The sequence below is a fragment of the Hippichthys cyanospilos genome, chromosome 2 (assembly GCF_059441005.1).
Source record: "Hippichthys cyanospilos isolate Australia breed blue-spotted pipefish chromosome 2, RoL_Hcya_1.0, whole genome shotgun sequence".
Lineage (NCBI taxonomy): Eukaryota > Metazoa > Chordata > Actinopteri > Syngnathiformes > Syngnathidae > Hippichthys > Hippichthys cyanospilos.
The window spans coordinates 26,421,186-26,434,720 of record NC_142370.1 but is presented as its reverse complement, the minus strand read 5'-3'; the positions used below and the strand labels follow the sequence as shown (position 1 = coordinate 26,434,720).

The 13,535-nt window shown below is 41.1% G+C and overlaps 1 protein-coding gene across 1 annotated transcript; it reads left to right on the top strand.

The window, feature by feature from the left end:
- The first annotated feature begins 1,593 nt into the window (after positions 1-1,593).
- Positions 1,594-12,060, top strand: acvrl1 (activin A receptor like type 1). The gene is made up of 10 exons (XM_088404439.1): positions 1,594-2,119; positions 5,267-5,337; positions 7,330-7,566; positions 8,573-8,778; positions 8,856-8,955; positions 9,055-9,201; positions 9,290-9,565; positions 9,652-9,849; positions 10,624-10,754; positions 11,185-12,060. The coding sequence occupies exons 2-10, from the start codon at positions 5,268-5,270 to the stop codon at positions 11,329-11,331; spliced, it is 1,512 nt and encodes a 503-aa protein (XP_088260565.1). The 5' UTR covers positions 1,594-2,119; position 5,267; the 3' UTR covers positions 11,332-12,060.
- Positions 12,061-13,535: the final 1,475 nt, after the last annotated feature.

Here is a 13,535-nt window from a genome sequence, read left to right as displayed (position 1 = left end):
TTGACAAGAGCATGAAACAACAGGGCTATACAGTACATTAACTTTTGCACTGCTAGCACAGGATTTGGTCACACACTTTTTAGGGAGTGACAGCATGACTATATTTCCTGAGGTCTCGTACCGCATGCCGTAGTTTCATATGAAATAAAATATGATATTTGCTCAATGTTTTACTGTAACAAGATCTGCTGGTCACAAGCAGTGGCTGGAAATTATTTTATATAAAATATCAAAAGCATATGATGATATATATGAATTGTATATAATTTGCTGTCATGTGAAAATTATTTTGTACAGGGGGTGCAGCACTTATAGTGATGCCCCTTGGGAAAACCAGAACTTCACAGAATGTCTGGCAACATCATCAATTAAGTGCGGTCCCTCAATATTGTCTCGGATCCTCCGATGCAGAGTTTTACAACCAGGAAAACACAAGAATATTGCAGAGGGTAGTGTGGAGAAACTCGTTCAAGTTCAAATGACTGATTAAAATAAAATAAAACTGCTATACAATGTATCGGATGTTTATGCTTGTTCAGTGTATTAACACCCGCTCAAAGGGGACTAATGTATAAGTGTTAAAATATATTTTAAAAAGTATAATTATGCAAGCCCTAGTGTGAATAGCAAATGATAAAGGCGACCCAACACACAAAAGGTTTCTTATTGCCATACCATTCTGGAGATTCTGTAAAATGGTGGCAAAGAAGTAAACTCGACATCGACATAGGTGTATGGCACCAGAATGCCACAAGATGGTGCCAAAGCAATACTTTGGTGATTTTAGAGTAAAGTTTCCATGCCTGTATTTCCCCCTCCAATGAAAGACCATCGTTATCAGCATATAGGTTTAAATGAAACCAAAAAAATAATAATAACGCACCCAACAGTATTGTAGGGGGTGAGTATTGAGGGGGGACAGTACAGGTTTTAGTTATTTTGTTGTTTGCTTCAAACGCTTATTGTTGAGTTAAAATAATAGAGGATTACACGCTTTGAGAACTTTAGTAAATGAATAAATACATCAAGACCACGTATTTTGCACATATTTTGTCCATATTTCAAATTGAATGTTTTCATCTATTTATAAAGTGCGTGGTCCTAAGGGCTCCCCACCCACACACTACTCCAATTGCACTAATGGGCCCCAACATTTAAGTGTCCCATCCCTGCCTTTAACCGTAGGAAATGTTGTAGAACCCTATTCTGTGTTGTGTGCACGAATGCGCGCGCGTGTGTGCGTGTACACGTGCATTATATACACTTTTGCACTTCTGTTTGAAGAGTGAGTACAGCATCTTGAAGCTGTGACTAATTATCTTAGTGAGCTAAAAATGAAGTTTCATTTTTTTTGCATCGCGAGAAAGAGGACATGACCTTATATGCTTGGAACAATCTGATATGTTTTTCTCTAAATGGGAAAATTGTGACTGCAACGCCTTAAAATAAACACAACGAATCACATGCGTGCTTTTGCCCCCCCACACAAAGTGTTTTTGTATCACTGCGGGTTCTTTGAAGAACATTCCTGCCAATGTGCAGTGCAGACTCGGTCCAGGGGGAAAGGGAAAATGAGAGGTTTAGCAACAGGAAAACCGCTATGAGAACATTCCAGGCAGAGCAGAGTTGAGCCGAGCGGGACAATGAGGGGTGGGACAAAACTGTACTTAGCAAAAAAAATGTAATCTTGCCTTTTGATCGCAGTCAAAGACATCAACAAAAGGCCTCCCCCATAGGACAGAACTTGTTCGAGCAGCCCTCACAGCATGGGTGAAGAAGAAGTCTGGATGCTCGTGTGTAGTTTCGTTTGTGTGTCATCGTAGAGATGGAACGAGATCCGGTGTGATAAAATCTCACTGCAGCGACTGCGTCTTTGTTTTCGACCATTTACACTTCTGCCACACGTATGGACCGTTTTAAAAAACAGCAGCTCGTTGGCGGCAACTTTGTCCACAAACGCCAAGCAAGAATGCGAGACTTTTGATCAAACATTTTCGTTTGAGCCATTCGCCGAGGAAGTAATAGACACGTTATCATTTTAAACGCGGGACACGTGAAGTGGATATGGAAGACGCGGGGTGTCCACATGCATCAAGTTAAAAAGGAACACCGATAACAGGTAATGGCGTCAAACGCTTTTTTAAGCTTGTATCGCATAATTTGTTTTATTACATATCTATTTTGGACATGACTTGTTCCTGACAGCGAACCGTAAGTCACATGTGTTTTCTGCTAACTAACAGGTGTCATCAAGTGGACTGCTGGAGATGGATATTTAAAAAAAAAAAAAAAAAACGATAGTGTCCACGCATTGTTTTGTAGCTTCCTACCAGTTAACCTTGATGAAAGACATTGCATGCAGAGAAATCAATTCCATCCATTCATTTTGTATTAAAATAAAATAACATTGCAATCCCTGTTGAAATGCCAGCAGTGCAAGAATATCATTACTTTGAACTCATAACTACATAACTTTGAACTCACCCTTCATTCAGATGAGATCTTTGTGTCCCTGACTATTTTAACATTTCTTATGCAGAAAAGAACAGAAACTTTTATTATTGTACTGTATCCTGATTTGATCCATTGTAATTTCGCATTGAGTTTAGTTCAAGAATAAGATCACAACTTTTTCATTTAGGTTTTAGTGGTTCTTCTACACCATGAATCTAGGTGATGATCCAAAGATATTGGATCCCCACATGTCTGTTGTGCTGTAGACAAAGTGACTGTAATTCATAGGTCTCAAACTCCAGTCCTCGAGAGCCGCAATCCTGCCTGTTTTCAAGGTTTCTATCTTAAACACACATGATTCAAATTATTAGCTCATCAGCAAGCTCTGCACGAGCTTGAAGTTGTTCAGGTGTGTTGAAGAGAGCAGCATCGAAAACATGCAGGATTGTGGCCCTTGAGGACTGATGATTGAGACCTATGCCAGTGTAATTGGTTATCAGCGCATGCTAACACACGCTCACTCACTCACTCACTCACTCACACACATGCACGCACGCGCACACACACACACACTGTATAATCAACTGTATTACAAGTACTGTATGGAAAATAATTTCTCTATTTAGAATAGAACCACCAATTTTCAAGTCACCAGATTGGTCAACTTAATTAAGGCTAAATATGTGCCTTTCTGTGCTCAGCACTCATACTTGTGAGAGCATGCAGACATTGAGTGAGACATGATGCCTGCCCAGCCTTGCTTAGTCTGTCAGATGAAGACATACTGAGTCATTCCAGTGTGTCACTGTAATTTGCAGAAAGTACCAAACGCTGAAATAGGGATTTTTAGATTGTACAACATAGAAACTATAGGCAATTGTGTAAATCTGAGTCGAACATTCAAATTGAATACAGTTTATTTTTGATATAAAGTTGTCCATTAGTTGTTCACTTTGGGTCATTTTACCAAGAGGTTTTTATTTTACATGCAAAGAGGCCCCGTTCAGGGGCTCAGTGTGGCTGCTGCGCTGTTGCATGCCCCCACCATCCACCACTCGAACGACACAGTCATCTAGATGGAATGGGAGATCTGCCTCCATGAGTCTAAACTGTCGATTGGAGGAAGTGATGACAATGGATCTTTTTCCTTTGGATCGCCGGGCTGTAGCTTTGGACAAAATGAAGACAAACAGGAGAGGGCTCCAAGAGGAAACACGCTGGTGTCGAATGTCAGACCAGCCTACGATGGAAGACCCGATTACGATAAAGTGATGGTTAGATACGCAAATGAAACCCAGCTGTGCCCCTCCACAGAAAATATGAGTGGGTGGAGCTGTGTTTATGCTTGTCTTACAGATTTACCAGCACTGAATTGCAGGCGACACAATGCAGGAAGTGTGAGCTAATGTTTGGACAAATATGGCTTGTGGTTAAAGAATGAAGTGCAGGAGGCTCTAAACCGGATTTGGGGGTGGTGGTTGTTAGTCTAAAGATAGTTTCTTCAGTATTTATCAGATTTTCATGTCAGGTGGAAATGGCTCCAGCAGGGATTTCGCGTTTGATTTGACTCAGTCATGGGACAACAAGCATGAGCATCAGAAATTTGCAGATTACGCAAGGAATCACTGATTTAATCATCACTACTAACCTTCACGTAAAAATTTACCTCGGTGGAAACTAAAAATTCAATATAATGCAAGCCCAAAGCAACAGGGTAAGCAAGTCCTTAGCACATTTTTCTTTTTCAGGTATTTCAGCTTCCGCTCACATTCCAAAAATGGGCTTCTTAGGTTATTTGAAGGTGTAGAAGATGGATGGATGGATGGATGGATGGATGGATGGATGGATGGATGGATGGATTGAAGAAGGAGCTATACATGTAGCCACACTATGTATTTATAAACAGTTCACAGAATGGTGCAGTTCATCATCATGTCAAATTAACTACAACATTGAATGTATTGTCAAATCAAAACATATCTGATATCAATTAAAACCAGACATTATCAGGCAGGTCTTTGTTGCATATGATTGGATTGATTGTGAAGTTGTGATTAGTTAGTGGATAAAATGTTTACTTCAGTTGTGCAAAACTATGTAAATACAGAGTCAATACCACTTAAAGTACATTTGTTGTCCTTTATTTTGTACAATTTGGTATATGTCGACTGATTTTAGTGTTTCCCACACACTGCTCTACAAACTAGCATGTGTAATAAGTTCAATGATACTAAATAATTTTATAAAAGGTTTTACCGTCCAAAACAAGTAAACAACAAGGTCAAATGGCTACATCCCAAGACTACTACTTGTTGCATATGAATGGTCACCCAGCTTTTGCCTCCCTCAACATCGTATGAAATGTTGTGCTACTTGCGTGACCCGAGGTTGCGCGGCCCTAAACAATGAGCAGCCAAGGTCTCGCCGGCCAGCCGGGTGGGGCCACTCAATGGCAGGAAGCATCGCCATCAATATTTACTCTGCAAGCAGGGCAGCTGAGGAGTTGACAGGTCTGGAGCCTGGGTAGCGCAGTGCCGCATGCAGTCTCAGCCCACTTATACAAACACTCTGGAGTGCTGTTACAGCCAACTTCCCCCTTCGAGTCCCCCCCCCCCATAGAGCAATTACAACACAGGCAGACAGGCTGGGCCCACTGACCAGTGTTTTGGACCTCATTGCTTCCTCTGGAGCTTTGGGCACCACTTTAGATTTGATTAAAAGAGCAACTGAAATGTTAAGAAAATCACATTTCTAATCGAGTCTATCTTTGACTACATTAGCAATGTTTATTTACTGTGTGCCTGGTCCACAGAATGGAAGGCTCTGTTGGCGTCACAGTGGTTCTAGTTGGACTGTTGCTGTTCATGTCTGCTGACCATGCAGGTGAGTACCTGACAAACTGTACATAGCCTTGCCCTACTCAATGTTGTGTCTCGTGAGAGTAATAAAGTAATAAAGTAATAGTATTGAGATAAGGCCTGTCATTCACACACATCCTGATCTGGTTACATGTCAAGCAATTAGGTTACAATGAGCATCGAGTAATTTGCTGATAAAGAGGACCAACATTTGATGCACAGTAAAGCTTTGCTTTCTTGGGCGACTAGCCAGGTCAGGAAAATTGCATAATAGAAGCAGTGGTTAATCAAAGGAAAAGCTGCTATACCCCTAAAGTGAGAAAGCACTGGTGTAATCTGCTACATAAATTGTAATATGAGTTGTTGTGCTGTATTGCTTGCGTGTGCTTGTGTGTCTGTGCACAACAAGTTTGTGTTAATTCCAAATAAAACAGTCTACACTTTAAAATAGCACTTCAAATATTTGGTCACACAATAAACACCACATAAGCATATAGCAATATAACTATCGTAATTGAAAGAATTCCGTCATTGGCTGGACAAGAACCTCCCTAAAATTTAGCCTCTTAGAAATGGGTGCAAATTATTCATCAGAGTTTTTTGGCTAATCATTTTTCCAAATACAGTGGGCCCCCGTGTTACTAACTTAATCCGTTCAGCGGCTATGCTCGTAACTCGAATTGTTCGTATGAAACAAGCAATCCAAACCTATGTTAATTAGTGAATGCGTGCAACGCGTGCAAAAACCTTAGGTAAAAACATCACGACTTTATACACATAATGAGTAACATAATCTACTGTACAGTTAAATTAAATAACATAAATATACAAAGGAAAAATGAGATTTACCTTTGGGGCGACGTGACTTGAGCTGGGTGGAGGCGGAGGGGAGCAGAGACCAAACCGCCGAATTTATTTATTTATTTTCTTGAACTAGAACTTTTCTCAAACGAGAACATATCACCGGCGATTTCCTTCTCTTTAATCCATAATAGAAGAAGCAAGCCTCTCCATTTTGTTGTTGACTGAGGTCCGTCCTCTGGCAAGGAAAGTCTTGCCCTTAGAAGATTGCCGAGCGGTTACGGCCATACACACGAGCAAGGTTAACTATGCGTACGCCTCCTTCGTATTTTTTTTATTATCTTCTGCTTCGTTTCTATTGTCATCGTCCTCTTACTTCTTCCTTTACCGCCACTTGCAATTTTAGAAGCCATGTCTAACAGATAAAGTTTGCAAAGTCTTCAAAACACATCGACCAGCTGTGCCATCAAGCTAGATGAAGGCGTTCGGCCAATAGCATATCGGCATTTCTGTCATTGACGTGACGCCGGCCAATAACATATCCGCATCTCTGTGACTGAGACCGGGACTGTGACCATAATCGCCCAATAGCATATCGGCATCTCTGTGACTGAGACCGTGACTGTGACTTTATAAGACCAATAGCATATCGGTCATGCAAGAAAAGTTAATTTTGTTCACGCAGCAAAGCGAAAAAAATAGTGCGGACACACTAACCTGCATGTTGGATTGTTCGTAAGACAAAAGGTTTGTGCGTAAGAGGGGGACAACGTTCCCGGTCCACGTTCTTAAGATGAAAAATTTGTAAAACGGGGAGTTTGTAAACCGGGGACACACTGTACCAATTTTCCATTTTCTATAGCACATTCTAATTTGGGGTGCGCCTCCATTAACCTGTCAATCACAGGTAGCAAGGATACATTTTTTTTGTGAGAGAAAGGAGAGCAAACGGAAACCATGAAAATTTCACGCAAAAAGATAAAAACCTAGCTACATTTTTCCTTTCCATTGTGCTAATCTTGAACTGCTCCTCTGCCTCCTGGTGGACAAAAAACGTAAGTTACTTCGCATACAAAATTTGTTGAATGGGGTACTGTTTCATTGTAATCTTATCTGACCTTACTCTATGTCTGGATGAGAAATCTGCCAAATAATACTTCTCCAGAAATTGGTCATTGGGAATAACCAACAGTAGCTCCATCTTTATCATTTGCAGATTCAGAGGATGACGGCAAGCTGCTGTGTATGTGCGAGAATGACAAAGGCACATGTGTGAATGACACCTGCAAGGGGGACGTCTGCTTTTACACGTGGGTTTACGGCCGTGAGGAGAAGGGTTGCTTCTCTAACGAGAACTACAGGGAGCAATGCTTCACGTCCTTTGACCGCTTCCACGTCTACTGCTGCAGAGAAAACCAATGCAATGCTTTTGCAACGCCACCTCCAAACATCAGTCAGTACCCACAGCCCTGCACTACAAGTACTGTACATGAACTTCACACTTTTGAAGTCGGTGTGCTCTTGTACTCATAGATCCGCTTTAAATAAATGCATCCGTCTACCTACAAAATCTTGCGACTGATCAGCCTCTGGGTGAAATTTATGAAGAAACTTAAAACACACAATATCTTAGACAGCTGAACAAAATTTAGTCATCTGTAAACATTCAAATGACATGTTTCTCTTCCGTACAAAGCGGTTGAACAGTATTTTTTTTTTTTTTTAATTTGCCAAAGACACCATTTTGGATAGCTTTCCATAAGTCTTCCAATCTCTCTGTTATTCTATTGCACCCTGCTGATGACACCGTGGTAATCCTAGATCGGTGGCCAGTTTCTATTTGAACCGACGTAGTGTCAGTCGGTGGTGAAGCGCAATTTTTGTTTCTTTGTGTCTAATGTCTATGGCTATTAAAAGGACTGCTTAATGCTCAATTCTTACTGAACCAAGGCATTTGTGGATAAAACAACTGTTGAGGATTTTGAACTGCAGCTCAGTTAGAGAACAGCAAGTTAGGCAACAGGAAACCGAAGGAATACACAGTTGGGCGGTCAGAGGTTTAGGAACCTTAAATTATATTAATTTGCGTGTTTTATCTTCATCCTATCATTTCATTTGAAAGCTCAATATCTTTTAGTCTATAAATAAATGAGCACCAAGGAACAACCTCTGGTGCTCAGAGGTTTACGGAACCTTAAATTATATTAATCTGCGTGTTTTATCTTCATTCTATCATTTCATTTGAAAGCTCATTATCTTTTAGTCTATAAATAAATGAGCACCAAGGAACAACCTCTGGTGCTCCTTTGAAAACCAGTCCGAAATTATGTGCACCCCTTATTGTTATACAAAGTACTTAAATGATCACAGTGTCACCACCTGCAGTGTACTGACAGTGGGTGAAGGAGGGCAAACTGACAACAACGTATGAAACTGAAATATGGCCTGTGTCGGTGCAGATGGAGAGACAACCACAACATTGCCGCAGAAGCCTCGTCCAGAGCTATGGATCACCGTGTCCTTACTGCTCTTCTTCATGGCTGCCACTTTGTGCGGCCTGCTGATCTTCCTGCGTTTCCGTCGTGCACACCTCCGCCTCAAAAATGTGGATGACCATGACGTATCCATGCTCAAGGTTCCAAATGGAGAAGACCCTACTTATGGTGTAAGGGATTTAATGAATGTGTAACAAACTTAATATACTGCAGAATTTAAATATGGACTGCGTATGTTGTTTTCTAGGGTATATATGATGAGTTCTGTACATCAGGGAGTGGGACTGGCCTTCCCTATCTGGTCCAAAGGACTATGGCTAGGCAGATCTCACTTGTCGAATGTGTTGGTCAGTCTGAAATGTTATCACTGCAACTGGTGCTTTCTGCCCTTTCTAAAAAAAAAAAAAAAAAAAAAACTTGAAAATCTCTTATTGTTCACATCCCAGGTAAAGGCAGATACGGAGAGGTGTGGAGGGGAACGTGGATGGGGGAGAGCGTAGCAGTCAAGATCTTCTCCTCCAGAGACGAGCAGTCCTGGTTCAGAGAGACGGAGATCTACAATACCGTGCAGCTTCGACACGACAACATTTTGGGTACTGGGCTCGATTTCTTTCCAGCAGATGAGGAGCATCTGGCAAAAGTCCAACTCTTAAAAACAGCCGTCTTCAATCCCCCCTACAGGCTTCATAGCCTCTGATATGACATCGAAGAATTCCAGCACCCAGCTGTGGCTCGTCACCCACTTTCACGAGCTGGGTTCACTTTACGACTTCCTGCAGTACAGCAGCTTCGAGCCTGAGAGCTGCTTAAAAATGTGCTTATCAGTAGCCTGCGGCCTGGTGCACCTCCACACCGAGATCGTCAGCTCCCAGGGCAAACCCGCCATTGCCCACCGAGATTTGAAGAGCAGAAACATCCTGGTGAAAAGAAACGGGCAGTGCTGCATCGCCGACCTCGGTGAGAACTCATCATAACCATCGCAGCTTCTAGCACTTTATCAGCAAGACCGCTAAAGGGTCCGCCCTGTTTTACTCCTATGTCAGGTCTGGCTGTGATTCACTCACAGTCCAATGATTATTTGGATGTGGGCCACAACCCTCGTGTGGGGACCAAACGATACATGGCGCCTGAGGTTCTGGATGAGAGCATACGAATGGATGTGTTTGAGTCCTACAAGCAAACGGACATCTGGGCCCTGGGCTTGGTCTTCTGGGAAATTTCACGCAGAACCATTGTCAATGGTAACCGCTCTGATAGCACTGTTGTAGTGTGTATAAAGCGCAACCGCCAAAGTCGAACAGACTAACGTGACTTGCACATTGCTTATACAGTATGATCGGATGGGAACATTTTATTGTAGAGCCAAAGAAATCTTCATTTATGTGTCTCAATAACCCAATGTAAAGAATGAAAACAGTACACTGTGTACTGTATGTTATGTTTTGTCAGACATGTCTGGCTGTTGCTTGTACAGTACATTAGAGACCGTTAGTCTCATTTCTCTCAGCACTTTGCTGTTTCCCTTGTCTGTCTCTGTCTTGACTATCCTCTCTCATGATTAGCACTACAGTAATTATAAACAGTCTTATCTGGTGTCAGCACTCGCTTGTACATACACCAGATGCCAGAGTGCCAGCATGCAGATGGATACATGTGCATAGTGACAAGCGCACACACACACACGCGCCAACGCACATCCATAGCATTTTGTCTCTACACTTTCCTACTCCCAGTATAGTCGCCTGGGAGTTTCTATCTTTTCCTATGTTCTTGTATAATCAAATGTGCTCCCACCATAACCAAACTCATCAAGGACTGCTATTATAAACAGATCCAGGTTTTCAGAATCCGTGCGGGGATTATAAAAAAAACGAAGAAAAAAAATACATAAAGGAGATTCTGAAGTAGTCTTCTCAAAAGGCAGATAAAGAGTCTTACAACATGGTGGATTCCAGTTAGTCCAGATTCCTGCTTGGCCTCAAGGAATGTTTTTGCAATATTTTTTTTTCCTTCAGGGATTGTGGAAGAGTATCGTCCTCCCTTCTTTGACCTAGTGAACTCCGATCCCAGCTTTGAAGAGATGAAGAAAGTGGTCTGTGTGGACCAGCAGAGGCCCAGTTTGCACAACCGGTTGCACTCCCACCCAGTAAGCCATGAATTCACGTTATACAGCCACTCTCAATTTGCCCTGTTCACTTGCTTTGCCTTATCACAATAACATTGTTTTTTATTGAAAAGTTGACTATCCCATGTTTGCTCTTTGTAAGAATTGATTCTATAATAGCTTTTCACACTGAAGCTATCCCGAACCCATTTTATACAACATATTTTATGCCTGGAATGCTCAGCCTTTTTCATGTGACTCATAAATTTCATAATGTATGTGGGAACACGTTAGAGGCGTAATAAGATGCAGGAATGAATGAATGAATGAATGAATGAATGAATGAATGAATGAATGAATGAATGAATGAATGGTTTAGCGCCCTGATGAATAAATTCAGGCTCCTTCTGGTGTGCTTGACGTGGCCACTGGATGGCAGTATTCATTTGTACATTTGTTTGCGTGTGTCCAGATCATGTCATCCATAGTGAAAATCATGAAGGAGTGTTGGTTCCAGAACCCACCAGCCCGTCTCACAGCACTGCGTGTGAAAAAGACCCTCTCCAAACTGAACCACGACAGTGACTTGTGCGTCAAGAAACTCAAACAGGACATTTAAAATGTAGCCAGCAAAGCTGCAGACTGAAGAAGCTTGAAGGAATGTTGTGTCTAATTACCGCAAGGACGGTGGTGAATATCATTTGCATAATTTGAGTTAATACCACACATCTATGGCATTTTATTAAATCAATATCTTTTTTTCACGGTCTATGCTATTTTGCACCGGAGGCTGTTTGTCTTCCCTCTGACCAAAGAAAATCCCAAGAGCAGAAACCAAGAAAGATTTTTTCGTTGAATAAGAATTACTTTAACTTAACATATTACGATCTCTGTTCTTTAAGCACTTTTTTAATTTGTTTTTTATCTGCACAACACGTTGAGTGTGTAGTTTTGATTATGCCGTATATAGTTATAAAATATTGGTGTAGATTGCTTCTCTCCAAAATATTACAATTTACTTTGGGTCATTATGTATTTCAAATAAAATTGTGTTTTTCAAACGTTTAAACTCTATTTTTGTACAGCTGGAGGGGTAAATTTCCCCACTTATTGGTTGGTGACAAGGTCCTAGTTGATCTTGAGGCAAAAAAAAATGGCCGGCCCTATGGTTGTGTGTGTGTGTGTGCGTGCGTGCGTGCGTGTGTGCACGCGCGCTCGCGTTCGAGTGTTGTGTTTTTGCTCCTTTATGGAGTTATATCTCTGTCACAATCGCGAATTTAAGTTAATAGCCCACACCTTATCATTACAGTACTGTATTTGAATAAAGTTGCTGTGCGTTTATTAGACATTGGCCAATCTAATTGCTTTATTGACGTAATCCATCTTCCTTGGATGAAAGCCCAAGGTGGCATTGTCTGGCTGCCCGTTAGTAAAACGGTCTACCTGTAATCCATCCATCCATCCATCCATCCATCCATCCATCCATCCATCCATCCATCCATCCATCTTCAATAGCCGCTGCAACAATTGGTCTTTAGGCTGATGCCATCACCTTAGTGACCACTAGAGGTCGTTCAAATATAATGCTGACAAAATTTTAAATTTTGCATATGGGTTCTTCAAGACGCATCTTATCTTTGGCGTTGGAGGCAGGTGGTTATTCAATTGCTGTCAATATTCGCATTTTCTCTCAGTGCTCTTCAATTTCAATACGAATGAGTAGTTATCGATAAAACGTCAAAAGAGTTATGCCACATATTCAAAATTAAATTCTAATGCTGATTAACATTTAGGGAAAATATATATTTTCAATAAATGAAGTATGAAAACTATTTGAAACAAATAACATTTCTTTTTTTTCACACGTGAGTACTCAAAGGATTAGTGCTGTATATATTTTGTTTTATTTATGTGTTTGTTTTAATGTATTATTTGCACTATTCCACTTGAAATAATTGATTGGAAGAGCGAACGGTCACATTGGAACATTAAGTAATTCATTTAATGTGAAGCAAATCTGACGGGTAATAAAGTGTGACAAACTAAACTCGGCAACAAAATACATTCTGTAATTGGTACGAATAATTTCCATTGCGTGTGTGCATGTGTTGAACTAACTCCAAAGAGATAATAGTCCCTCAAACCCCAGGCTGTCTGGTCAGGCAGATGAAGAGCTGGTTATTTTTAACCCGACAGGAGGGGTTGTAGAAGTATCAGAGGTTTGACTTGCTCCCTGTAAATTCATTTCTGCCTGGGTTTCGCGCTCATGTACTCGTATTTTGTTCTTCCCACAGGAGATATGTTGTAGGGATACAGAGATAGTATAGTGGACATAAAATCTCAAGATGAGACAACTTGGACGCACTTATGCTTGACCACACTCACGTCAGCATTCCCAACAGGCGATAAAAGCAAGGAGAAAGTCTCAGTAGCCGATGCTTTTACTCACCTGAGCACCATGATATTGTCTTGTTCTATTGTGCCCAATTGCCAAACTAGTCCCAAATTCATTTTTATCTTCAGGTTTTATGCTACAAGTAAATGAATTGGTTTCTTGTTTTGTTTTGGTTTTCAATTCATCCAACTCGGTTCCTCGGAATTGGGTCAGGGGTCTGCCCGTGGAAGCCAGATTTCATGTCTTGTTAGTGGCCCAAAGCTGCAGAGTTGATCAGTCACAGAGGTTGAATGGACAGAAACTAACCTGCGGCAAAGAGGCCTGATTAGACGCCTCAGCCAGTCAGGCTGTTTTCAAACAAATATATTCCTAAAATAAAAAAAATAAAAAAAGAAAGAAATCTGTCACACTAAAGTACATGTCTAACT

Coding starts and splice junctions, on each gene's coding strand:
- acvrl1 (XM_088404439.1), top strand. CDS start 5,268: ATGGAAGGCTCTGTTGGCGTCACAGTGGTTCTAGTTGGACTGTTGCTG. Junction 8,779..8,855: donor GAGAAGACCCTACTTATGGT/GTAAGGGATTTA, acceptor GTTGTTTTCTAG/GGTATATATGATGAGTTCTG. Junction 8,956..9,054: donor CTCACTTGTCGAATGTGTTG/GTCAGTCTGAAA, acceptor TTCACATCCCAG/GTAAAGGCAGATACGGAGAG.